This window comes from Ornithorhynchus anatinus, chromosome 3, assembly GCF_004115215.2.
Source record: "Ornithorhynchus anatinus isolate Pmale09 chromosome 3, mOrnAna1.pri.v4, whole genome shotgun sequence".
Classification (NCBI taxonomy): Eukaryota; Metazoa; Chordata; class Mammalia; order Monotremata; family Ornithorhynchidae; genus Ornithorhynchus; species Ornithorhynchus anatinus.
The window spans coordinates 33,683,165-33,707,418 of record NC_041730.1 but is presented as its reverse complement, the minus strand read 5'-3'; the positions used below and the strand labels follow the sequence as shown (position 1 = coordinate 33,707,418).

Here is a 24,254-nt window from a genome sequence, read left to right as displayed (position 1 = left end):
AAAAGGAGTCGCAGGAAGTGAGAAATTAAACCGAGCCGGAAGAGCCGCCTCCGTCGCCGGGATTGTCGTCGCTACTGCTCTCGCAGGGACGGCACAGTGCTTGGCACAGTGCTTGGCACAGTGCTCGAGCCAGGACAGGACTGCACCGGGCCTCGGCCCTGCGGCAACCGGTCCGCCCGCCGGCATGGGTCGGAAGGTGACGGTGGCCACCTGCGCCCTCAATCAGTGGGCCCTGGATTTCGAAGGCAATTTGGAAAGGATTTTAAAGAGTGAGTACGCGGGGGAGGGAGAAACCCCGGCCCCGAGGTCGACGGACAGAAGCGATTGCAGTGGGAAGGACGAGAAAGGCAGTCGAGCGTATTAACTGAGGTCGTGCTGAGCGCTTGGGAGAGTGCAGTGCAACAAGAAACAGACACATTCCTTGCCCGCAAGGAGCTTGCAGGGTAGAGGGGGAGAGGAAAGGTAAAGCTGAGTTTGGAGAGAGGAGAGGAGGCTCCTGGGTCCTGGTCTGGCGCGCTGTTTTTTTCTCCTCCCCTTTCCCTCTTCCCTTTGCCTGCAAGAGCTCCCAGGGGAACGAATCAGTTGCAGGGCCAGGAAGCAACCGCCTCCAAGGCCTCCAATTTCTAGGCCTGCCTATCTCTTGCCCTAGTTCTCTTCTCTGCCCTGAATATCATAATAATCATTATGGTATTTAAGCTCTAACTATGTACCAAGAAGGCTCGGCCACTTGTCAGCTGTGTGACTTTGGGCAAGTCACTTAGCTTCTCGGTGCCTCAGTTACCTCATCTGTAAAATGAGGATTAAGACTGTGAGCCCCACGTGGGGCAACCTGATTCCCCTGTGTCTACCCCAGCGCTTAGAACAGTGCTCGGCACATAGTAAGCGCTTAACAAATACCAACATTATTATTATTAAGAACTGCTCCAAACGCAGGGGTGGATACTGGTTGATCAGGTTGTACACAACCCCTGTCCCACATGGAGCGCACACTCAACCCCCATTTTCCAGATGAGGTAACTGAGGCACAGTGAAGTGACTTGCCCCCCCCCCCCCCGGTCACGTGGCAGACAAGTGGTGCAGGCGGAATTAGAGAACCCATCTCCTCTGACTCCCAAGCCCGGGCTCTTGCCACTAAGCTGGACATTCCTGATGAGAAGCAGCGTGGCTCAGTAGAGAGAACCCGGGCGTGGGAGTCAGGGGTCATGGGTTCTAATTCTGGCTCTTCCGCTTGTCAGCTGTGTGACTTTGGGCAAGTCACTTAACTTCTCTGGGCCTCATTTACCTCATCTGTAAAATGGGGATTAAGGCAGTGAGCCCCACGTGGGACAACCTGGTCACCTTCTATCCTCTCCAACGTTTAGAACAGTGCTTCACACATACCAAGCGCTTAACAAATGCTATCATTATTGTTATTATTATTATTATTACTCTGACAAAACCGGCGTGGACCACTCCCGGTGTTGCAGACTCTGAAAAGTTCAAAGACTGCAAGCTCTTGGTGGGCAGGGAACGTGGCTCCCAATGCTATTGTACTCTCCCAAGCGCTTAAGACAGTGCTCTGCACACAGTAAGCGTTCAATAAACACCACTGATCAATTGATCTTGCAGTATTCCCAAAAGTATTACTGGTTGCAGCCTGCCCTGCCCTCTTTCAATGAGGTGACAAAGTGCAACGGAGCAAGATCCAGATCCAGAGGTGAGGCCCAAGCTAGACTCTGGGAGGCGTACACCCTAGAGCTATTCCTCAGAAAACTAGGTTGAAAACATCCACAACCAGTCAGTTGCCAAAATGTGATGAAGGCACTTGTTTCACTTTTAATCCAGTCATGTATGTGGTAAATCACCTAGCCATAGGTATTGTTTTGTCCCATTGGGACATTAATTGGGAATTAATGATGAAGGCCTAAAGGATTGGAAAGGAATGTGGAAGGGAAGAGGACTCTGGCCTGTCAGCCTGAAGTTTCCTAACCCAATACTTCCACCATCGAAGATGTGCATGTGACTTCAGTATGGTGCTTTCAGTGTTACTCCAGAAACCAATGAATTCCACATCTGGCATTATATTGCTGCTCTCAACCCTGACAAAGCAACACCTCAGGGACAACAGCAAGACTTGTTTTCCCTCTGAAATTGCAGGAATACACTAGATAGTAGCGATTACTTGCCTCAGGTCAATGATCCAGGTTTATTGCTAAGGAATGGGTAATTATGGAGCACTTTGAAGATAATTAAGGAGGCAGCTAACACATTTTGTTAAATAGCATCTCTTGGCCTTTGTCATTTTTTTCAGGAGTCATCTTTTTCTCTCTTTTTCTCTCTCTCCACATTTTATAGGTATTGAAATTGCAAAACGAAAAGGAGCAAAATACAGGCTGGGACCAGAACTTGAAATTTGGTGAGCATATCTTAGATTTTCTTCGGTATCCTACACAGCTCCCAAATTTTGTCCTGTTGTCATTTAGAAAACTTAAGTAGTCATAGACAAATTATTATCTGTTCTGAATGGAATAATCAATGAGGACAGTTTAATTTTGTTGCTATGGCCAAAGCAGAGGAAATTACTTCTTATAGTTTCCTTTTCTAAAAGGACAGCATTCCAGTAAATATCTGTGTGGTCACCCTTGTTGGGGAAGACAAATGGGCGATATCCGTGCTTCTTTAGGTAAGCCAAACTTTCTGGGAAGACCATGCGGCCTACTAACAGTTTTCTGAGAAGGCTAGATCTCTAGCCCAGTGAAGCTTGTCTTTCTCACCTTTCCTTCAGCTTTGGCTGTTCTCATCTCACTGCCGATTAGCAGTCAGGACTGCTCTGATCTCTGAAATGAAAGCTAAGGCTTCCCTCTTCTTTCTAACACATTGAAAGTGCTTGAGTCAGACTGCAAGATCTTCCATTCGCTTATAAACTCCTGGAGGCCAGTAGACAGGTTTCACTTCTTTTATACTCTCACAGCTGCTCAATGAAGTGTGTCACACTCAGCAGCCCCCATTAAATGCCGAGGGTGATGATGGTGATGATGGTGATGATAGTGATGATGATGACAGAGGTCACATCCCTTATCTTTAAAAAAAAAAAAAAGTGAGTTGTAGAGTCAAATCGAGTCATAAATGGATAAGTAGAGAGCAGGTTCATCCACTCACAAGGGAGTGCTTTTCAGGCATTGTCACAAACCAAAATTAGATCCATTTTTAATTTGGGTCTTAATTCATGTCATTGAAACCCTGGAGAGAGTGCCTTTCAGAGCACAAGCACTTGGTGTGTTGCCCTGAATAGGCCTTGCATCTCTTTCGAAACAAATCCATCAAGAGCAAAAGTTCTTAGAAATCTTAAAAAATTTTACCAGCTTTTCTGACCCTTTTTACAGTAGTGATGCCTATTAAATATAATTGTGAAAGTCTTGGGACTGAATGTGTTTGGGTTATACAAGCTTTAGAAGACTTCTGACTTGCTCACATCCTCATTTCTTTCTTTAAAGACTGTAAACTCCTTTGGCCAGGGATCATGTCTATCAACTCTATTGTACTTTACTATCTTAGCGTGGCTCAGTGGAAAGAGCCCGGGCTTGGGAGTCAGAGGTCATGGGTTCGAATCCCGGCTCTGCCACTTGTCAGCTGTGTGACTGTGGGCAAGTCACTTAACTTCTCTGTGCCTCAGTTACCTCATCTGTAAAATGGGGCTTAACTGTGAGCCTCACATAGGACAATCTGATTACCCTGTATCTACCTCAGTGCTTAGAATAGTGCTCTGCACATAGTAAGTGCTTTAACAAATACCAACGTTATTATTATTAAGCACTTAGTACAATGCTCTGCACTCAGTAAGTGCCATTGATTAATTGATTCAAGGAGAGCCTGGGCAGATGGATCTGAGACACAATAATGAATTTGAAAAGTCAAAAGATGTTTACTTTTTATTTTTGTAAAAATCTTTTAATTGTAAATTTAAGACCAGAAATTTCCAAGAGATACGGTGTAAAGTAGCTTAGCCTGGACATCATTTTCTGCCAGAAATGCAATCATTTCTTTTATACAGTGTTACAGCCTTCAAGAACTTTGTGCTACTGGAAAAAAAAACATGTAAAGACCACTAAGTTATTGGGAATAAGTGAATTAAGTTTCAAAAGTATGTGACTGATATTTTGCAGTACAAGTTCCTGTATTCTTGTTATGTTCATCACTAGTCAAGTGACCATCAGTAGTAGAGTGCCCTGCACTTTTGCACTTTTAATTGATATTTGCATTAAAAACTGTAAAATTGCAAAAATAATCAAAACACATAGTACACAGTATAATACAATAAGGCTGATGCTGAGGCTGGCAAACAGCATTATCACACCGTGACTAACACCATTCACTTGTATGAAACTTTTCCTATGTTGCATCTATGTAAGCCAATTAATGGATCATGTTAAATTAAGATCAGATTCTTTCTGTGAAAATAGTGTACCTAATGGGAACAGCACGGGCTTGAGAAGCAGAAGATGTGAGTTGTAATGCTGACAAGTGTGATCTTGAGCAAGTCATTTAACTTCTGTGTGTATCAATTTCATCAACCGAAAATTGGGATTAAATGACTGTTCTCCCTCTCCCTTAGACTGTGAGCGCCATGTGGGCCAGTGCTGTGTCAGATCTGATTGTATTGTATCAACCCCAGTGGTTAACCCTGTGCTTAGTACATAATAATTGCTTAGTAAATACCACAATTGTGTAATGAAAATGCAGGTTTCTGTAGAAATAAGATATTTTTGGTATACTGAATTTCAAAGAAATCAACATGCACTCTGAAATCCAAAATGTTTTCCTGTCTTAAATGTGTGTGTTCTGTGTACAGTGGCTATGGCTGTTCTGATCATTATTTTGAGTCGGATACAAATTTACATTCATTTCAAGTTTTGGCCAAACTTTTGGATTCTCCAGTCACTCAAGATATCATCTGTGATGTAGGCATGTAAGTGTTACTAGAAGCTTTAAAGAAGGGTTTACTGAATAAAAAGTTTATGGTGGAAAAGAACCACTGATTGTAGAAAATGCCTGAGCTGAAGTAACATGAGTCAGCAATTTCATATATTGAAAGCATTGCAGCTTTTTTATGATATTCAGATAGCTTTATAATCTAGGGGTTTACACTGTTGCCAAACCTCAAGTTAGGATAGTCATGCCTTGGTAGAGGAATTTTTTTCAACACCGTATCTTATTCTATCCCTATAGATGCATGTTGTTAGAAAAATGTTGCCTAATTTCCTAACAGTATTCTATCCAAAACACACATTGTGAAAAAATTGATTGTGCTATATAACTTTTATTATGAATTCTAGTGGAATTAAATAGAATATACAGTTTAGAATGGAAGATATTTTCTGGCTTGTCACAGGTTTTGAGAGTGTTATCAAAATACTATATAGAATTCTGGAAAGGAGTTAGAAACATATGGATGAAAAACTGCCTTCTTCAAGTTGTAACTTGCCCCATGACTCCAAATGTAATTTGAAGGCCACTTCAGAAGGGCAGTATTACCTTGGACCAAATAAAAGAAAGTCTGTTTATTCCAGAGGTTTTATTTAAAAACACTGTTTTTGGTAGTTTTGTATATTTTGAATTGTTTTGACCATTATTACTGACTGTGCAAACCATTGCTGTTTTCAGGCCTGTTATGCACCGAAATGTTCGTTACAACTGTAGAGTAATATTCCTAAACAGGTAAGACTAAACAGGCATCTGCTTTCTTGTCACATCCTATATGCTAAGTATGGAATTCAGCCCAAAATAATTGTTTAATTGTTATACTCAGTTCTGCTATAATGCATGCTTTCAATAAGTGTTTTAGCTAGAATACTGTTAGGGAATTCTTTTTACAACATGAGCCTGTTCGGGTTGGGTACACTAGGATATCATAAGAAATTATGGGAGTGTGGGTGTGGATAGGGTGAATACCACAGCAAAACGTTTTCCTTAATGTGAAATTTTTGCCAGGAAAAAAGTCTCATGAGATAGAAAACCTGAGTTAATCCTGTAGCCCTGTCTGTCACCCTGTATATCTGTGAAATGACCAGTTGGTAACATGCAAGTAGATTTTATCCTCAAGTTTCAAGGGCTTGAAGGGTTTTAATAGTTTTTATTAAGCTACTGTTGTGTGTAGAGTCCTGTACTAATTAAGCATGGGCTAGGGAGTCAGAGGTCATGGGTTCTAATTCTGGCTCCGCCGCTTGTCAGCTGTGTGACTTTGGGCAAGTCACTTAACTTCTCTGTGCCTCAGTTACCTCATCTGTAAAATGGGGATGAAGACTGTGAGCCCCACGTGGGACAACCTGATCACCTTTTATCCCCCCAGCACTTAGAACAGTGCTTTGCACATAGTAAGCACTTAAGAAATGCCAACATTATTATTATTATTATTATTAAGCCCTTAGAAGAGTCCATTAAGGTGGGTAGAAATGATTCCTGCCCTCAAGTAGTATACACTCCAGCAAGTGAGACCAACACTAAATTAATTTACAGTAAGAGCATAGTGATAATAATAATAATTGTATTTGTAAGTTCTTACTATGTACCAAGCACTGTCTTAAACACTGGAGTAGGTACAAGATAATCAGATCCCAAATGGGGCTCACAGGCTAAGTAAGAGGGAGAACAGGTTTTGAATTCCCATGTTGCAGATGAGGGAACTGAGGCACTGCAAAGTTCAGAGACACGTCCAAGGTCACCCAGTAACTACATGATGGAGCTGGGATTATAACTCAAGTCCCCTGACTCCCAAGCCCTGCTCTTTTCACTAAGCCACACTGCTTCCCATTGATTGATTGACTGAAAGGAGGAAGAACCAGTGAGTTCTTACGTAATGAGTGAGTTCTTATGTAACAGAGTGTTTACCTAAATCCTACAGGTGGTTGTCATTTCTTTAAGAGTAGTTAGGGCAGACCCCCTCTAGATCGTGAGCTCACTGTGGGAAGGGAACGTGTCTGCTGATTCTGTTGTATTGCACTTAGTATAGTGCTCTTGTACATAGTAGGCATTCAGTAAATGTGATGGATTGATTTTGGTGGGTTATTAAAGAGGAAATTAATCCATAGATTGGGCTGAGCCACATCTGCTCAGTTAATATTGTTCATGTAAAGAGAGCTAACCTAGTGCAGTAGTTTCTGTTCTCTGGTTCAGGAAGCAAGACAATAATGGATCTGACTGACCTTCACTTCCCATGTGGGCAAGAGTATGGTGGATTTTGGGGGGGTGAAAACACTGGTTGACTAGAACAGCTCCTCAGGCACTTCTTCCTTTAGTTATCACGCGGGCCCTAGTTAGTGGTTAAACTGCACAATCATTTTGTAATATTGAGACTTAAATATTTTCCCCATTCTGTTCTTTATCTCAGCATGTTTTTATCAGTTATTTAGTGTTCCTTTAGCCAAGGCTTGATTTTGGTTTTCCCATCAGTTTTTTTCATTAAATTTTATTGGTAGTTGAGAAGCATGTGAGACATGCCTTTACCCTTGAACTATTTTTCTAGGAAAGTTCTGCTCATCAGACCCAAAATGGCCTTGGCGAATGAAGGCAACTACAGGGAGATGCGCTGGTTTACTCCTTGGCAACGGACTCGGTAAGATGGATGTAGTTTTCCTCCTTAATGATAATTTGGAATTTAAAAAAAAAAATTGTGCTTGATATGTAGTAAGCACTTTACAAATACCATTTAAAACAAAAACAAAAAATGAATGCCTTACTCAGCTCGTGCCCTTAGCGTATTTTGCTTTCTTTTTCACTGGGCAAGGTATAGACTGGTGTTGTGAAAGAGGGTTGGGTGTTTATGAATAGTCAGTTTTTGCATGATGCATGTTTTTCCTACATGTTTTGGTTAGGGCACTGCTAGGGGATCAGGGAATGTTCTTTCCATTCTAGACTGACAGCTCATTGTGGGCAGGGAACGTGACTACTCACTCTGTTATATGGTACGGTAACAAGAGGTTAGTACAGTGCACTCATTAAGCACTCAATAAATACAATTGTTTTTATGTATTTGGAAAGAACTCGATACAGTGTCAAATGAGATGGGTATGTGCGTGCATGTGGCATTGGTCAAAGGGTGTGAACCATAAGGTGAGTTTACCTAGGGTTCGTTAAGAATGTTACCAGAGAAGTGAAGCTGTTGTCATAGAGAAGGCAGTGGTTGGATTTGATGGCTGATATTCTGTTGAGCTCTTGAAGGACAGATAGGATCATGTTAATCAGGAAATGTTTAGGGAGAGAATGGGGAAGTGCTGAGGAATTTTATATTCACGGTGAGTTTGAGGTTGGGGAGAGCATCCAGTTAGATATTTGGTAGTTGATGGTAGATCTGGGACTGGATTAAAGGAGGGATATCATTGGTGGAGAGAGAATTGGGAGCTATTTCCTCTAGAAATAGGAAAAAAAAATCATGGAGCAGATGTGGTTCTCAAGAGACTGAATATCGACCAAAAAGAGTAGACAGTCCCCGCCAAAGTCTGGGAGACATCTGCCTGCATTGAGGAAATGGGAAAATGAGGATCTATATGCTTAGCACATAATAAGCACTTAAATGCTGCGATTATTATTATTGTTACAAATAGAAACCCAGGCCATTGTAGTCTGTATTAGTATTCTTCACCGCTGTGTAATTTTTTTCAGGACTATAGAAGAATATTTTCTTCCTAGAATGATCCAAGAGCTTACAAAACAGGTGGGCATCTGGAATGTTGCATAATTACACTCATCTCTTAGTGTCCCAGGATAAAATAGATAGTTGTAATATATATTTTATTCCAGAAATCATACATTTAGCTTATGTATTCAGCTTCCTCTCCCCCTGCCAAATCTTTAACCATCATTTTATTATTTTATTTTATTTTTTCATAAATGCAGGAAACTGTTCCTATTGGGGATGCAGTGCTGGCAACTCAAGATACCTGTATAGGAAGTGAAGTTTGTGAAGAGCTTTGGACTCCATATAGGTAGTTTTTAATTGTCAAAAAAGCTTCTCTTCATCTAGGATAGTCTGTTTCCTCTTTTATTTTACTATTTTTTAATAATTCCCATTATTTTGGAGGTGGTTAGTTGACTTGCCATCTTCTAAAACTTTACCTTTACCATATTGTTGGTTAATTTCTAAAGGCAGAAAATTACTTAACTGGGTGACAGAAATGTAATGAATGCCTGGGGGGCGTAGTTCTAGAAAGTCTGGACTCTAGGAGAGAGAATGGGCTTATTGAGTTTTTAGGTAACACCAAACTAAAAATAAGGGAAGATGCTCACTCCTTGAAATATATAGGATCAGAATTCTGTCCTCTTATTGGAGATGTGGTCACTAAGCTCAAGTCTTGGGGAGACAGTAAACTTCACAAATGCATGGAAAGGAAAAAATTTAAAAAAATGTACACCGTGAATAAGCAAAATAGTACTCTAGTTAAACTAAGAAGGATTCTTGAGAAGTAGTGTGGGCTAGTGACTGAAGTATAGGTCTGGGAGTCAGAAGGACCTGGGTTAAAATCCTGGCTCCACCACTGGTCTGTCATGTGATCTTGGACAAGTCTCTTCACTTCTCGGTACCTCAGTCACTTCATCTGTAAAACAGAGATTAAGACTATGAGCCTGATAATGCCTGGCACATAGTAAGCACTTAACATACTATTAAAAACTTTAAATTGCCACATGAAATATATAGCTTAGTATAAGGAAGAATTCCTAAGAGTATGCATTGCCAAGCACTGGAATATTCAATAGTATTTATTTATTGAGCGCTTACTATGTGCAGAGCACTGTACTGGAATAGATTTCTGAGGGAAGGTGTGGAGGTCTTTATAAATAGAATCAACTTTCATCTGTCTGGGATGGCTGGGTATGGCTTTGTGTGATGTGGGGATTGGTCACCTGATCATCTCTCTAGGCCTTTTAGCTCTTTGACCAGGGTCTTTGGGAATTCTCCATTTTCAGCCCTCACATTGAAATGGGACTGGATGGGGTTGAAATCTTCACAAATGCCTCAGGAAGTCACCATACTCTAAGGAAAGCTTACACCAGAGTTGATTTGGTAAACATGGCCACCTCAAAGGTACGTCTGCAAGCACAGGACAGAACTTTTCTGATTATGGAGGGATTTGGGGGAACCCCTTGCAAATTGGAAACAATACATAATGATGGCCACACTATCCCACATTTTTATCCAATGTTGTCTTTATCATTTTATCCTTTGTCATTTTAAAAGGATCTCTCTGCAAGTACCATTTATGACTGCAAGAAAACAGTATTTCAGAAGATCTTTTTTCATTTTTAGAATGGTGGAATTTATGTCTTAGCGAATCAGAAAGGCTGTGATGGTGACCGGCTCTACTATGATGGCTGTGCCATGATATCTGTGAATGGAGCTATTGTTGCTCAGGGATCTCAGTTTTCTCTGGATGATGTGGTAATGGACTTTTCCTTATGTTTTATGCTCTGGATCTACTTTGTCTTATCTCTCACAGACTTGTTACATTGTGACTCTGCCTCTTTGCCCTGCCTTATTAACAATGCCTGGCACATAGGAAGAGCTAAACAAATACCACAAAAGAAAATAAAAAGCAACCCCCTTCCCCCTGCAAAAAAAAATTGGTATTGCTGTACTTAATGTTTTTTTCTGAACCTGAGAATGTAACCAGCATTATACTCTCCCAAGTACTTAGTACAGTGCTCTGCAAACAGTAAATGCTCAGGAAATATCATTGACTGGGAGAAATGGTACCCAGCAAGATGCTTACTTGAAGAATTTAATAGGCAGGTATTAGATCTAGATAATTATAAACAGATGAGCTAGTAATAATAATTGTGGTATTTGCTAAGTACTCACTATATGCCAGACACTGTACTAAGTGCAGGGATGGATACAAGCAAATTGGGTTGGACACAGTCCCTGTCCCACATGGGGCTCACAGGCTTAATCCCTATTTTACAGATGAGGTACTGGAGGCATAGAAAAGTGAAATGACTTGTCCAACAGACAAGTGGCAGAACTGGGCTTAGAATCCAGGTCCTTCTGACTCCCAGGCCTGTACTCTATTCACTAGGCTATGTTGCTTCTCCAGCTTCTAAAACAAATTTGATTTTTATAGTAAGAATTGTTCAGGCACCAAGTTCAGTAAATATTCCTCAAGTAATCTTGTAACAAGGAGAGCCCTAGTACTATAGGTGAAGAGGAAGAATTTAGAAAAAAAAACCCAAAGGGATATTGGTATAATAAGTGAATAGAGAGCTGTTTTAATACGTTGAAGCATTAGAACGCTTGGAAGTTGTTTTGGGTAATTGGGCAGACTTTTGTAAAAGTCTTTAAATATTTAAATAAGTGGAAAATAAATGAAATGAAGTTGTCTGAAAACTTTCTTTTCTCAGGAAGTTCTTACTGCAACACTGGATTTAGAAGATGTACGAAGCTATAGGGCAGAGATTTCATCCCGTGGATTAATGGTGAGAATCCTTCCATATGTGCTACTTTTATATTTAATAAAAGTTGAGATTATATATTTTAAATATTTAAAATTCTCTGTTCTGTACTTTATTGGAGAATATTTGAATATCTTGTTTGGGAAAATGTTTTTAATTAGATAGCTATTTTATAAATCTCTTATTAAGTGAATGAGCAAGTTGTCTGCACCTGCTCTCTCCACTTACTCTCCTCTAATTCTCTCCTTGACCCACTCCAATCTGCCATGTCCCCTTCACACCATAGAAATTGTTCTCTCAAATATCACCAATTATCTCCTTCTTGCCAAATCCATTGGCCTCCACTTCATCTTAATCCTCCTCGATCTCTCAGCTGCCTTCAGCACTGTCGACCATCCCTTTCTCCTGGAAACATTATCCAACCTTGGCTTCATTGACACTGTTTTCCCCTGGTTCTCCTCCTATCTCTCTGGCCACTCATTCTCAGTCTCTTTCACAGGCTACTCTTCTGCCTCCCACCACTGAACTCTGAGAGACCCTCAAGGCTCAGTTCTAGTCCTCTTTTGTTCTCCATCTACACTTTGGAGAACTCATCCGCTCCTGAGAAACAGCATGGTGTAATGGATAGAGCATGGGCCTGGAAGTCAGAAGGTCATGGGTTCTAATCCCAACTCTGCCACTCTTTAGCTGTGTGACCTTGGGCAAGTCACATCACTTGTGATTTCCTACTTCAACCCAGCCTGAATATTTTGCTCTTCTAACACCAACCTACTCACTGTTCCTCAGACTTGTCTATCTTGCTGCTGACATCTCACCCACGTCCTGCCTCTGGCCTGGAACACCCTACCACTTCATGTCTGACATACAATCAGTATCCCCACCTTCAAAGCCTTATTAAAAGCATATCTCTTCAAGAGGCCTTTCCCAGTTAAGCTCTCATTTCCACTTCTACTCCCTTCTGCATTGACCTGACACTTTCACCTGTTATTTATCCCCTCCCCCAGTCCCACAGCACTTATGTATATTTCCATAATATATATATATATATATATATATATATAAATATGTCTCTCCTCCACTAGGCTGTGGGCAGCTGCATGGTCTGTTGACTCTGTTATATTGTACTCTCCCAGGTGCTTAATACACTCTGCATAAGTAATATGACTGATTAACTGATAAGCAGTAAATGCAGTTGGTTGATTGATAAGTTCGAAAGGTTTTAATTAATAATTGTCTCATGAACACTGAATGATTTAATCTTCTTTTAATCAGGCCAGCAGAGCGAATCCCTATCCCAGAGTGAAGGTCGATTTTGCTCTGTCCTGTCATGATGATGATGCTGATGCAGTTTCTGAGCCTATTCAATGGCAATATCATAGTCCAGAGGAGGAGATCAGGTAATCTCACCCCAAGCAAAGCATTCAGTTATTTATTAGACACCTTTGTTGAGATTGTTTTTCCTTGGAATAATTCATTTTAAATCATACCCATGGCAAAATTAAGATCTGTATTCTTCGAACTCATATTCTGTCAGGTTTTCCTTTTCAGTTTTTGGTTTTAGAATTAATTTTATATCTAGGAACTTGCCAATAATTTCATTTGAATTAAGGGGTTAAATGTATCACATTGCTACTGTTGTCTTGATACACTATATACTTGATTCATTTTCAGCCTTGGACCCGCCTGTTGGCTCTGGGATTATTTAAGACGTAGTCAACAGGTGAGAGTGCAAATTTCTACAGTGTGTTTTTTCTATTTACAGTGGCTGGGGGCTTTATAAATAGTTACTTTATAGTGAGTAGAAACAGTTGCATTCATCTAAGTTATAGTCTTTAGCCATCCTGGTGTGTCTTTCTTTGCAGCGGGACACCCTAACTGTGGGGGTCCCTCTGGGTCCCCTTCAATTCTACGCCTGCACCCACTCCCTTAGAGAACTCATTCACTCCCATTGGTTCAACTACCACCTCTATGCAGATGATACCTTAATCTACATCTCCAGCCCTGATCTCTCTGTAGTCTCACATTTCCTCTTGCCTTCAAAACATCTCTACTTGGATGTCCTCCCGTCAACTCAAGCTCAGTATGTCCAAAACAAAAGTCCTTATCTTTCCACGCAAACCTGTCTTCCCCTTGACTTTTCCATCACTATAGATGGCACCACCATCCTTCCTGTCGTACAAGAGAAGCAGCGTGGCTCAGTGGAAAGAGCCCGGGCTTGGGAGGCAGAGGCCATGGGCTCGAATCCCAGCTCTGCTACTTGTCAACTGTGTGACTGTGGGAGAGTCATTTAACTTCTCTGTGCCTCAGTTCCCTCATCTGTAAAATGGGGATTAAGACTGGGAGCCTCATGTGGGACAACCTGATTACCCTGTATCTACCCCAGTGCTTAGAACAGTGCTCTGCACATAGCAAGCGCTTAACAAATACCATCATCATTATTATTATTATTACAGTCACTCAGCCTATCCTGCTTGGATTACTGCATCAGCCTCCTGGCTGATCTCCCATCCTCCTGACTCTCCCTACTCCAGGCCATACTTCACTCTGCTGTCCAGATCATTTTACTACAAAAGCATTTGGGACATGTCTCCCATTCCTCAAAAAACTCCAGCGATTGCCCATCCACTTCCCCATCAAACAAAACTCCTCACCATTGGCTTCAAAGCACTCAATCACCTTGCCCCCTCCTACCTCACCTCACTACTCTCCTAGTACAACTTGGCCCGCACACTTCACTCTTCTAATGCTAACCTTCTCACTGTGCCTCATGCTATTCTGTTTCACTGCCGGCCCCTCACTCAGTCCTGCCTGTAGCCTGGAATGCCCTCCTACCTCAAATCCGACAATTACTCTCCCCTGCTTCAAAGCTTTATTGAAAGCACATCTTCTCCAAGAGGCCTTCCCTGACTAAATCTCCCTTTCCTCTTCTCCCACTCCCTTCTGCGTTGCCCTGACTTGTTCTCTTTGTTCTTCCTCCCTCCCACCCCCACAGCACTTATGTACATTTTTGTAAATCATTAATTTATATTGATGTCTGTTTCCCCCAGCCTTTAGACTGTATGCTCACTGTGAGCACGGAATGTGTCTATTGTTGTTTTGTACTCTTCCAAGCACTTAGTACACTGCTCTGTACACAGTAAGCTCTCAATAAGTACAATTGAATGAATGAATGTATTTAATAATTCCCAGCAGCCACTACTCATTGTGTGAAAGTCTGCATTTGTCTTGCTTACCCAGTTGACTCTTTTGGAAATTATTACTGGCAGCTTTTCAATCAAACTCCCTGCCTATGCTTTACCATCCTCTAACTTTTGTGGGGAGGGCTGGGATTGAGATAACTCTATTTATTTGTAGGGAAAAGTGGAGATCACTTTTTTATGGATCCTATATCATTCAATTTCAATATTTCTATAAATGCATTTTTTTCCTTTTGATGCATCTGTTTTGAAAGTTACAAGACTTCTATTCTGCAACAAAAATTTGATTAACTTGCAGTTTTGTTTCTTTTTAAGGAGTTTGGTGTTTCTTACAACTCTTTCTATTTGGTCTTTCAAGGCTGGATTTTTCCTCCCACTTAGTGGCGGAATGGATAGCTCTTCCTCAGCATGTATTGTGTATTCCATGTGCCACCAAGTTTGTCTGGCTGTGAAGAATGGAAGTAAGTGTTGTTGCTGGCTAGAATTCCAGGGTGGCTAATTCTTAAGGCCAAAAATATTATGAAGAAGCATTATGGGTTACCCATTGAGGAAAGTACAGGCTTAGGCAGTCAAGGGAACTATAGCAGTGTATGTAAAGGATGAGTAGGAGCAGTGAGAATCAGCCAAGTTGAACTGAGGGTCCAGCAGCACTCTAAATAAAACTTGTGGTTGTCAAGAACTAGAAATGAATTCACAAGTTCTAGAACATTTCTGTCCAGTTTTTTTGGTGTGGAAACAGTCAGCCATAAGGAACAGCCCAGGGGACGTTTATCACCTCCTGCCAAATGTGGGAACATTCCAAAGATTGCAGTCTTCTGCTAAGTTTTTTGGACACCGGGGAAACTCCTAAGCCCCACAATTTGACGGGGCATTCCAATGGGATCAACTGCTCCAGAGTACTGCTTTTTTATGGTATTTAAGTGCTTACTATGCATCAAACACTGAGTGCTAAGGTTAATTAGGTTGAATGCAGTCCCTGTCCTGCCTGAGACTCACAGACTAAGTGCTCTCCAGTGGGGGACCCTTTATTGGGCGGAACAGATGAGGAGAAGAATCATTAGTTGAAAAATTGTGTTGTTGAGATCCATAGAGCCAGGTTTGAATTATAATCCATAAATGTTAACAATGTAAAGATAAAGATTTAGCAAGCAGATTGAATAATAAAAATAACTATGGTATTTGTTAAGCACTGTATTTGTTAAGCACTTTTCATTCATTCAGTCGTATTTATTGAGCACTTACTATATGCCAGGGACTATACTAAGTGCATAGGTGGATACAAGCAAATCGGTTTGGATACAGTTCTTCTCCCACGTGTGGGCTCACAATCTCAATCCCCATTTTATAGATGAAATAACTGAGGTACAGAGAAGTGAAGTGACTCACCCAAGGCCACACAGCAGACAAATGGTGGACTAGGGATTAGAACCTATGACCTTCTGGTTCCCAGGCCCATGGTCTATCCACTACACCTTGCTGCTTCTTTGCTAGTCTCTATCTTTGGGTCCTTCATTGGCTAGTTACCCTGGGGGTGGGGAGTGGCCTCAGTACTTTAATCATGTTCATTGTGCTTTATATCAGGAACTGAGATAAAGCAGAGAACTCAATGTGATGAGCAAAGGTTGTATGTAAATCCGTGTTGCAGATTGTCTCTAAATCTGAAAGATAAGCCAAAGTAAACTATCTTGACCCAGTTTGCCCGAGGTCATTTAGGTTCTGAGGCCCCATTAGATCTTAAACTCCTCCAAGGATAGGGATTATCTTTTATTTCTTTATACTGTCCCATGCAGTTTGTAAATTGTTCTGCACATTTTCCCTGTCCTTGAAATACTATTGGTTGTTCAGTTACAACACCTTGTATTTGTTCAGTTGTCATTACTCATCACACACATTATACTACCTTATTTTTTTGAGTAATATTTGAAGAATACTTATAACAATAGAGGCATTTCTTAAACACCAGGTACTGGACCTTCATATCTCTTTACTCTTTCCTCCTTTTAATAATAATTGGGATATTTGTAAAGTGTTTACTATGTGCCAAGTCCTGTACTAAGTACTGGAGAGATACAAGATAATCAGGTTGGACAAAGTCCGTTTCACAGTTGGGCCCGTGAAAGAGGGAGGGAGGAATTCCCATTTTATAAATAAGGAGCCTGAGGTATAGAGGTTATGTGACTTTCCCAAGGTCACACAGCAGTCAAGTGGCAGAGTCAAGATTAGAACCCGGGCCCGTGCTCTTTCCACTAGGCCACCTGCTCATATTTTCCTTTCAACATCCTTGTGAGGTAAGGGGAAGTAGGAATTACTGCCCCCATTTTTCAGATAATGAAACTGAAGCATAGAGCAGTTAAGTGCTCAGGGTCTCTCTGCAAGCTAGAGGGATAGCGGGCGCCAAAACCTAGGTCTCTGACTTCCATCCCCATGCCCTATCCACTAGACTGTTGCCTCCCACGTGCTCAGCAAGGGGACCAGATACTCGCAAAGACCATGTGGGAGCCCTGAAAAATCTTGGAAAAGAATGATATGTTCCTTATGAGGCAAGTGGCTTCACAAAGTTTGCTGTTTGAAGCGATATATTAAATGCTCTGCAGGATGACACAGTTTGCACACAGCTGCCAAATAGCTTTCTTTGTGCTAGAAATGAAGGTGATCCTTGTGAATAAACTCCATTGATGAAATTTTACTTAACTTCTGCAACTGGATGTTTTCAGATCAACAGGTTTTGGCTGATGTGCGTAAAATAGTATATAATGATGCCTACACTCCTGAGGATCCCAGGGAACTTTGTGGACGCATCTTTACCACCTGCTACATGGCTAGCGAGAACTCCTCTGAGGCAACACGCAACAGAGCAAAAGAGTTGGCCAAACAAATTGGCAGGTAGGTGGCATAGATATTAGGCCCGACCCTGTAAAGGAAAGAGTTCACAGTCAAATTTTTGGTGTGTAGGAGTTCTTTAGAAGGGAATATAAGAACAGGAGCAGTAAAAGAGATCCAGGAAAGTGGGGGAAAAAAAACACAGCAGTTGCAGTGAGAGTCTTACTTAGATCATGAACCCTAAGTGGGACAGGGACTGAGTCTAACCTGATTATCTCGTTCCTCTGCCAAGTTTCTAGGAGTGCTTGGAATGTAATAAGTGCTTACAAAATAGCATAATTATTATTAAAAAGAGGAAAGTATGAGGAGATGTGAGTGAAAGGCAGAGAGCAAAGCAGGCCAGGGTTGTGGTATTCATTCATTCAATTCAGTTGTATTACCGAGTGCTTCCTCTGTACTAAGAGCTTGGGAGAGTACAATACAACAGTAAACAGACACATTCCCTACCCACAACAAGCTTACAGTCTAGGTCACCAGCAGAGATCTCCATACAGGAATGACACTAGTATCTTCTACTGAAGTTTAGGTTGGCCTTCTGGCTGTTGCATGAATAGGCTGGCTGAACCAGACTATTCTAGAAGATTATAGGAAAGAGCATGGGGCTGGGAGTCAGAGGATCTGGGTTCTAATTGCAAGTCTGCCACTGTATATTGTCGGGCCTTAGGCAAGTCACTTAACTTCTCTGAGCCTCAGTTACCTCATCTGTAAAATGGTAAATATCTTTTCTCCCTCTCCCTTGGACTCTGAACCCCATGTGGTCCAGGGACTGTGTCCAATTTGTTTATCTTGTATCTATCCCAGCACTTAGTGTTGGGCACATGATAAGGAATTAACAAATATCATTATTATTATTAATAGTAGTAATAGTAATAACAAACGATAAAATATCTACCCTACGTATTTGAGCTATTATCCTTCTTAATGCTTAAAATAGATTTTCTGTTCCATTTTTTCAGCTATCATATCAATCTGAACATAGATGGAGCAGTGAAAGCCATTTTAGGGATTTTTAGCATGGTGACGGGTAGAACTCCACAGTTTCGGACCCATGGAGGAAGTGGTAGAGAAAACCTGGCTCTGCAGAATGTGCAGGTAAGTGGAGAGAGAGAGAGAGAAAAAAAGAGAGAGAGAGTGTGTGTGAGAGAGAGAGAGACTCCCAGGCCTATGGTCTTTTCACTAGGCCAGTCTGCTTTCTCATTTTTTTAAGTACTTGAAGTACTTATTCTATACTAAGTGTACACTGTATTAAGTGCTGGGGCAGTTATAGCCCTTGCTGCAGATGAGGCAGCAAAATGAATGCCACATTTTTCAGATGAGGAAGCTGAAACACAGGTTAATTAAGTGACTTGCCCAAGGTCACAAACAGGCAAGTGGCAGAGCCAGGATCAAAACCTAGATTCTCTGATTCACAGGCTACTCCCGCTATTTTGCACATAGTAAGCCCTTAAAAACAAGTAGTAGTATTATTATAAAACTTTACTAATATTAGTTTTCCTTTATTGAAGGGATAGTAGTTGAGATGAAACACTTTTTCTCATGCAGTAGAGAAGATTAGGAAGCTTTTTCCTCTTAAAATTAGTTCATGCTATGCATCCTCTTTTTTCCCTTCTACCTGCTTTCTGTAGGCTAGAGTAAGAATGGTCCTTGCATACCTTTTTGCTCAACTGAGTCTCTGGTCACGGGGAATTCAAGGAGGACTTCTTGTGATTGGCTCAGCAAATGTGGATGAATGGTATGTGCAACATATCATTAAATCATATTTACAGGATAAATACATGCCTTTTGAAGATTATTTTTATTCCAGTTTAGCACTCAACTGTAGTTGAGAAATAGAATTATTCCCATTTTACAGATGAACAAAGTGGAACCCAAGAGAAATCCTAGTTAAATGTCCCTCCAAATCAGCAAATTTTGATGTTTGGCTTTGTTGTTTCCTTTTTAAAACTGCTCAATTGTAACTTCCCTAAAGTGAGATGAATGTCAAATGCCTTATTCCTGCTTTAATTGGAATTGTTGATTAATTTTATTTCACTTCAGCCTTCAGGGTTATCTGACCAAGTATGATTGCTCCAGTGCTGATATTAATCCTATAGGAGGAATCAGCAAGACAGATTTGAAAAGCTTCCTCCAGTATTGCATAGAACATTTCCAACTTGCAGCACTAATAAGGTAAGTAGCATTTTGAGGTTTAATTCTACCTTTTTTTTTTTTTTTGCAGCTAGAGGAAGCAGTGAAAATTGCAATGCAGTTTCAGTGATTTTTGTCCCAGTTCCGTTGTGGTCTTTTATTTTTGAATGGTATTTATTAAGTGCTTACTATGTGCTAGGCCCTGTCTAGAGATATGATAATTACATCAAATGCAGTAATTAAATTCAGTCCTTTCAGTCCTCTTTGACCGTAAAATAATTAAGTTCCAATTGGTTTAGGTAAAAAAGAAAACACAGCAAAAAAGAAGTCCATTATGCTGCAGTCGTTTTACTTTCAGAATACTCTTTCACTGTGAGATAATACTGTGATGTACTACTGTGATGTTTACCTTGTTTTAAGAACCTCTCCCCTCCTTCCCAGGAAGTATTTAGACTGTGTTGGTAGAGTAACTAGAGTCAATTTCAATTTACCTTTAGATAATGACATCAGTTTAGCATAGATAATGGGAAATCTATTAACATGAGGTGCCATTTTGCTGAATACAATGTGAGATAACACTGAAAATTAAGAACTGTCACATAATTTTCATTGTGTATTTGGTGTGTTTTTAAAATCACTGTATCTCAGTATTTTTATATTGTTTTAGCCATTTTTTGGATCTTGGGACATTAATACACTTAAAGATCTTGTGTAGGAAACTAGTACATTGTTGCTCATTTGCTTTTCATGGAACCAGTTAACTATCAATCAGGGTATAGTGTCATGAAACATATCAATTTAGTTTTGCTTATGTATAAATAGTAGAGTGCTACTTGATCTTACTCATTTAAGATGCCATTTCTGCCAAGCAGGAAGATATAAAAGCCTTACACCCAATTCATGATGTATAAGCTCTTTTACTGATATTTCCTCCCAAAGGGGTTTACTGTTCAGCAGCTACAACCGTTAATATCTGGATTTTTCTGTCACAGCATTTTGAAAGCTCCTCCTACTGCTGAGTTAGAGCCTTTAGCAGATGGAAAAATGACTCAAACTGATGAGGTAATGGGCGGTGACTTCGAAGGAGTCTGTCAATCAGTGGTATTTGTTGAGTGCTTAAAGAGTGCAGAGCACTGTACTAAGTCCTTATTGATGTGTTGTCTTTCCTGCAGCCTAGTGCTGTCCCCAAGTGGTTTCTTATTTACAAGTATCCAGGAGATGGAGATGCAGGCCATAGTTTGCTTCTTCTAAAGTCCACAGGCAGCTTCTGGGGTACATTCATTGTCTTTGTCCATCCTAGCAGATGGTTCCAACTGGGTTTTATCCCCCATCCACCACCACAATTGTAATAATTGTGGTTAAGTACTGAGTAGTATAATCAGATAAGACCCAGTCCCCTCCTACATGGGACTCACAGGCAAAGAGTTGAGGGGAGAACAAAAGTTTTACAGGTGAGGAAACTGAGGCATAAAGAAGTTAACTGATTAACAAGCCAAAAGGACCTGGGATCTAAATCTGGCTCTGCCACTTGTCTGATGTGTGACCTTGGACAAGTCACTTAACATCTCTATGCCTCAGTTACCTCATCTGTAAAATGGGGATTGATTGTGAGCTCCATATGTCTAACCTAATGAGCTTGTATCTACCCCAGCATTTAATAGAGTGCCTGGCACAGAGTAAGAGCTGAACAAGTGCTATTAAAAAATGTATATTGTAGAAGACCATCTGTCAGACTCATCATTGTTTATCTGCAAATAGAGTTGGGCTCATCTGGCCAGTGTTTGGTTCAGGAGGATAGGGTGCTCCTAGTAAACATAGCAGTTCCATTCAGGCAAAAATGAGTGATATTTACTGAGTGCCTGGGGTGTGGGAAGTTCTGTACTAAATGTTTGGGAAACTGTGATAGAAGCCAAAGACATAGCCCCTATCCTTAAGAAGCTTACAATCTAATGGAACAAATTAGAAAGAATAAGAAAAAGTTAAGTGTGTCTTTAAATCCTTGTGCAGTCACTAAGTGTCACTAAGTGGCGGACACTTGGCTAAAGCTGACCAGGGCTTCTGGCCAGGTATATGTTCTATTCAACCAACAAGCTCAAACTGGGCTGAGCTTGTGTTTAGCTGTCATTTCAGAGATGCTAGAACGTCTTTTGTCCTTGTGTGAGGTGAAAGGCTTTTGGAACACCTGGGATAAGGAATTGGGGGACCCAAAGGTGGGGATTTTAGAAATGTAAAGAAAGAATATGTACTGTCTTTAAAACCAAGAACCAGGAATTGTGATTAAAACTTGCTCTGGAGGTTTGTGTTTTATGGGAGAGTCAGAATAAAGATGGATTTAGAGGGAGGCCCAAGGCTGAATAAGGAACGATAGAGAAGACACTGGCAAATTGGAACAGAAGATAGGAAAATTTGGGAAACACTGTTTAGTCTGTAAGAGTTTTTATTGTAATTTCATTTATTTGAGCTGTCTTGCTTTGATTTTTATCAAAATTTCCATTAAATACAATCCTCTCTACTTTTGTGCATCACAATCTTGTTGAAAGACCTCCATTTAGGTCCTGAACCTCAAAACTCCAACAGGGGATAATTATTTATTATTCATCTCCTCTTTGAAATTCTCCTAAAGCATTGCTCTTTCCCCCTATTGATCAAATTAAGCAGGTCATTCTATTCCTTTCAGAATGAGATTTTCAGTTTGAAAGAGTGTTGATTTCTTTTTGTCATTTTAGGAGGATATGGGAATGACTTATGCTGAGCTTTCTGTTTATGGGAAACTAAGGAAGATCACCAAGGCTGGGCCTTACACTATGTTTTGTAAATTAATCAATATTTGGAAAGAGGTCAGCTCTCCAAGGCAGGTAACAAAAGAACGAAGAAACCCCTCACTTGTATATTTGGCCTGTCAGATTCAGAAAATAAAGTGTGATGCTTTGGATTTGACTAATGTTAGTCATAGAGTTATTCATTCATTCATTCATTAATATTTATTGAGCGCTTATTATGTGCAGAGCACTGTACTAAGCGCTTGGAATGTACAATTCGGCAACAGATAGAGACAATCCCTGCCCATTGACGGGCTTACAGTTTAATCGGGGGAGAAGTTATGCTATGTGTCTATTCCTCCCATTTATTTCTGTGTGGGGGCAAAAATCTGGAATCAGAATGCATTGCTTGTTTGCCACCTTTTTAAAGAGCTATTATTGCTAAACTATGGGCAAAGTGGTTTTATTCTTTTGATTTCAGTGCTGCCCATTCTAGATGCATATCAGCTTTATATCTCTGTTAAGGGTCTATTACTAATCTGAAACCATATCCTTTATACACTCAGGTGGCTGAAAAAGTTAAACACTTTTTCAGATCATATTCAGTTAACAGGCATAAAATGACAACACTCACTCCTGCATATCATGCGGAAAACTACAGTCCTGAGGACAACAGATTTGACCTGAGGCCATTTCTATATAACACTGCCTGGTCTTGGCAGTTCAGATGCATAGATAATCAGGTATGTCAGACTGAAGTTTGTTCATTGTGCATTATCTCAGCCTGCAAGAACATTGGTCTTTTTTCTATCTTGAGTGCAGAAGAGGACAATTTCCTTTCAAAGAAAATGAACATTACTCAGAATGTTTGGTGTCACTCTGGAAAGTGGAATGTTTTTGGACCTTGAATATTTTAAGAGGCCATCAGAACACTTTGGCATTCTTACTTGCGGAGCTGGAAGCGGGCTTCTGGCTCTAACGTAAAATAGAGAAAATACATTTTAAAAAATATTTATCAGCACCTTTTTCTCTACAGGTTCTCAAACTAGAAAGTGAGGAAGTGCAAAACAGCCTTGAAGATTTGGATTGATTGTTCTGTTGATAGTGCCACTCACTGAAATAAATAATTTCGAAGACTAATTTACCTCAACATCACTAAGGGAATGAGTATACACTCAAATGTTTACTTATGTGAATAAAAATGAAAGCAATTTTAGTTTACTTTCAGTTCTAAGATGAAAGCATTCAGCTGTCATATTCAGAGGATGTTAGATTTACATGATTTGAGAGAATGGGGACATCCTTACTGACACACACTGGAAACGGAGTAAATACAACCCTTCTGCACCCAGGGCACTTACATCCTCTAAACTGGAAACTTGTCGTGGGCAGGGAACATGTCTGTTAAATTGTACTCACCCAAGCATTTAGTACGGTGTTCTGCAAGTGGTAAGTCCTTAATAAATGACTGATTGGTTAAAGACAAATAAAGGAGTAAAGAGTCTGTTTAAGATCGAGGGGAGGCTATCAAAAGGGCTGGTAGAATTAGTCAAAATAGTCCCCAGGCCAGTCGATGACCAGAGGGTTACCTACTCAGATTCAAAGTTGCACACACAAAGACTGATGCTTTGATTGTAGGGACTAGTCACCATGCAACTGAGCCAAGCCTTCTCCAGAGCACCGGCCTACTTCACTTGAAAGCTTTAACTCAGAAAAGGGATGGAATCCAAAATGTTAAAATAAGTCCTTGTGTTCTTGGCCTGTGTAACAAGAGGTATTGCTTAGGCAGAAAGACAACTCATCACACATCCCCTAGAGTCAGATTGAGAGCAAAAGCTTTTTGCTGGCGGGATTCAGAAAAAGGCAGCATCTG

The 24,254-nt window shown here is 40.6% G+C and overlaps 1 protein-coding gene across 3 annotated transcripts; it reads left to right on the top strand.

The window, feature by feature from the left end:
* Window positions 1-41: 41 nt before the first annotated feature.
* NADSYN1 (NAD synthetase 1) lies at window positions 42-23,597 on the top strand. 3 transcript variants are annotated; one of them, XM_001506038.5, is made up of 21 exons: window positions 43-269; window positions 2,335-2,395; window positions 4,829-4,945; window positions 5,641-5,694; window positions 7,499-7,588; window positions 8,635-8,686; window positions 8,869-8,957; window positions 9,937-10,054; window positions 10,277-10,408; window positions 11,368-11,442; window positions 12,691-12,815; window positions 13,090-13,138; window positions 14,974-15,076; window positions 17,330-17,498; window positions 18,452-18,587; window positions 19,121-19,227; window positions 19,533-19,664; window positions 20,615-20,684; window positions 22,349-22,477; window positions 22,948-23,124; window positions 23,418-23,597. In XM_001506038.5, exons 1-21 carry the CDS (start codon window positions 185-187, stop codon window positions 23,469-23,471), a joined length of 2,124 nt encoding a protein of 707 aa, XP_001506088.1. In that variant the 5' UTR covers window positions 43-184; the 3' UTR covers window positions 23,472-23,597. The 3 variants fall into 3 exon arrangements, with proteins under 3 accessions (XP_028917013.1, XP_001506088.1, XP_028917014.1); XM_029061181.1 differs by lacking the exon at window positions 43-269 and adding an exon at window positions 1,619-1,696; XM_029061180.2 differs by lacking the exons at window positions 8,635-8,686; window positions 8,869-8,957 and having other exon boundaries at window positions 42-269.
* The last annotated feature ends 657 nt before the right edge of the window (window positions 23,598-24,254 follow it).

Excerpts from the sequence above, each read along its gene's own strand:
- NADSYN1 (XM_001506038.5), top strand. The coding sequence starts at position 185 with ATGGGTCGGAAGGTGACGGTGGCCACCTGCGCCCTCAATCAGTGGGCC. Across the intron at positions 10,409-11,367 it reads AGTTTTCTCTGGATGATGTG|GAAGTTCTTACTGCAACACT; the intron begins GTAATGGACTTT and ends TTCTTTTCTCAG. Across the intron at positions 12,816-13,089 it reads AGTCCAGAGGAGGAGATCAG|CCTTGGACCCGCCTGTTGGC; the intron begins GTAATCTCACCC and ends ATTCATTTTCAG.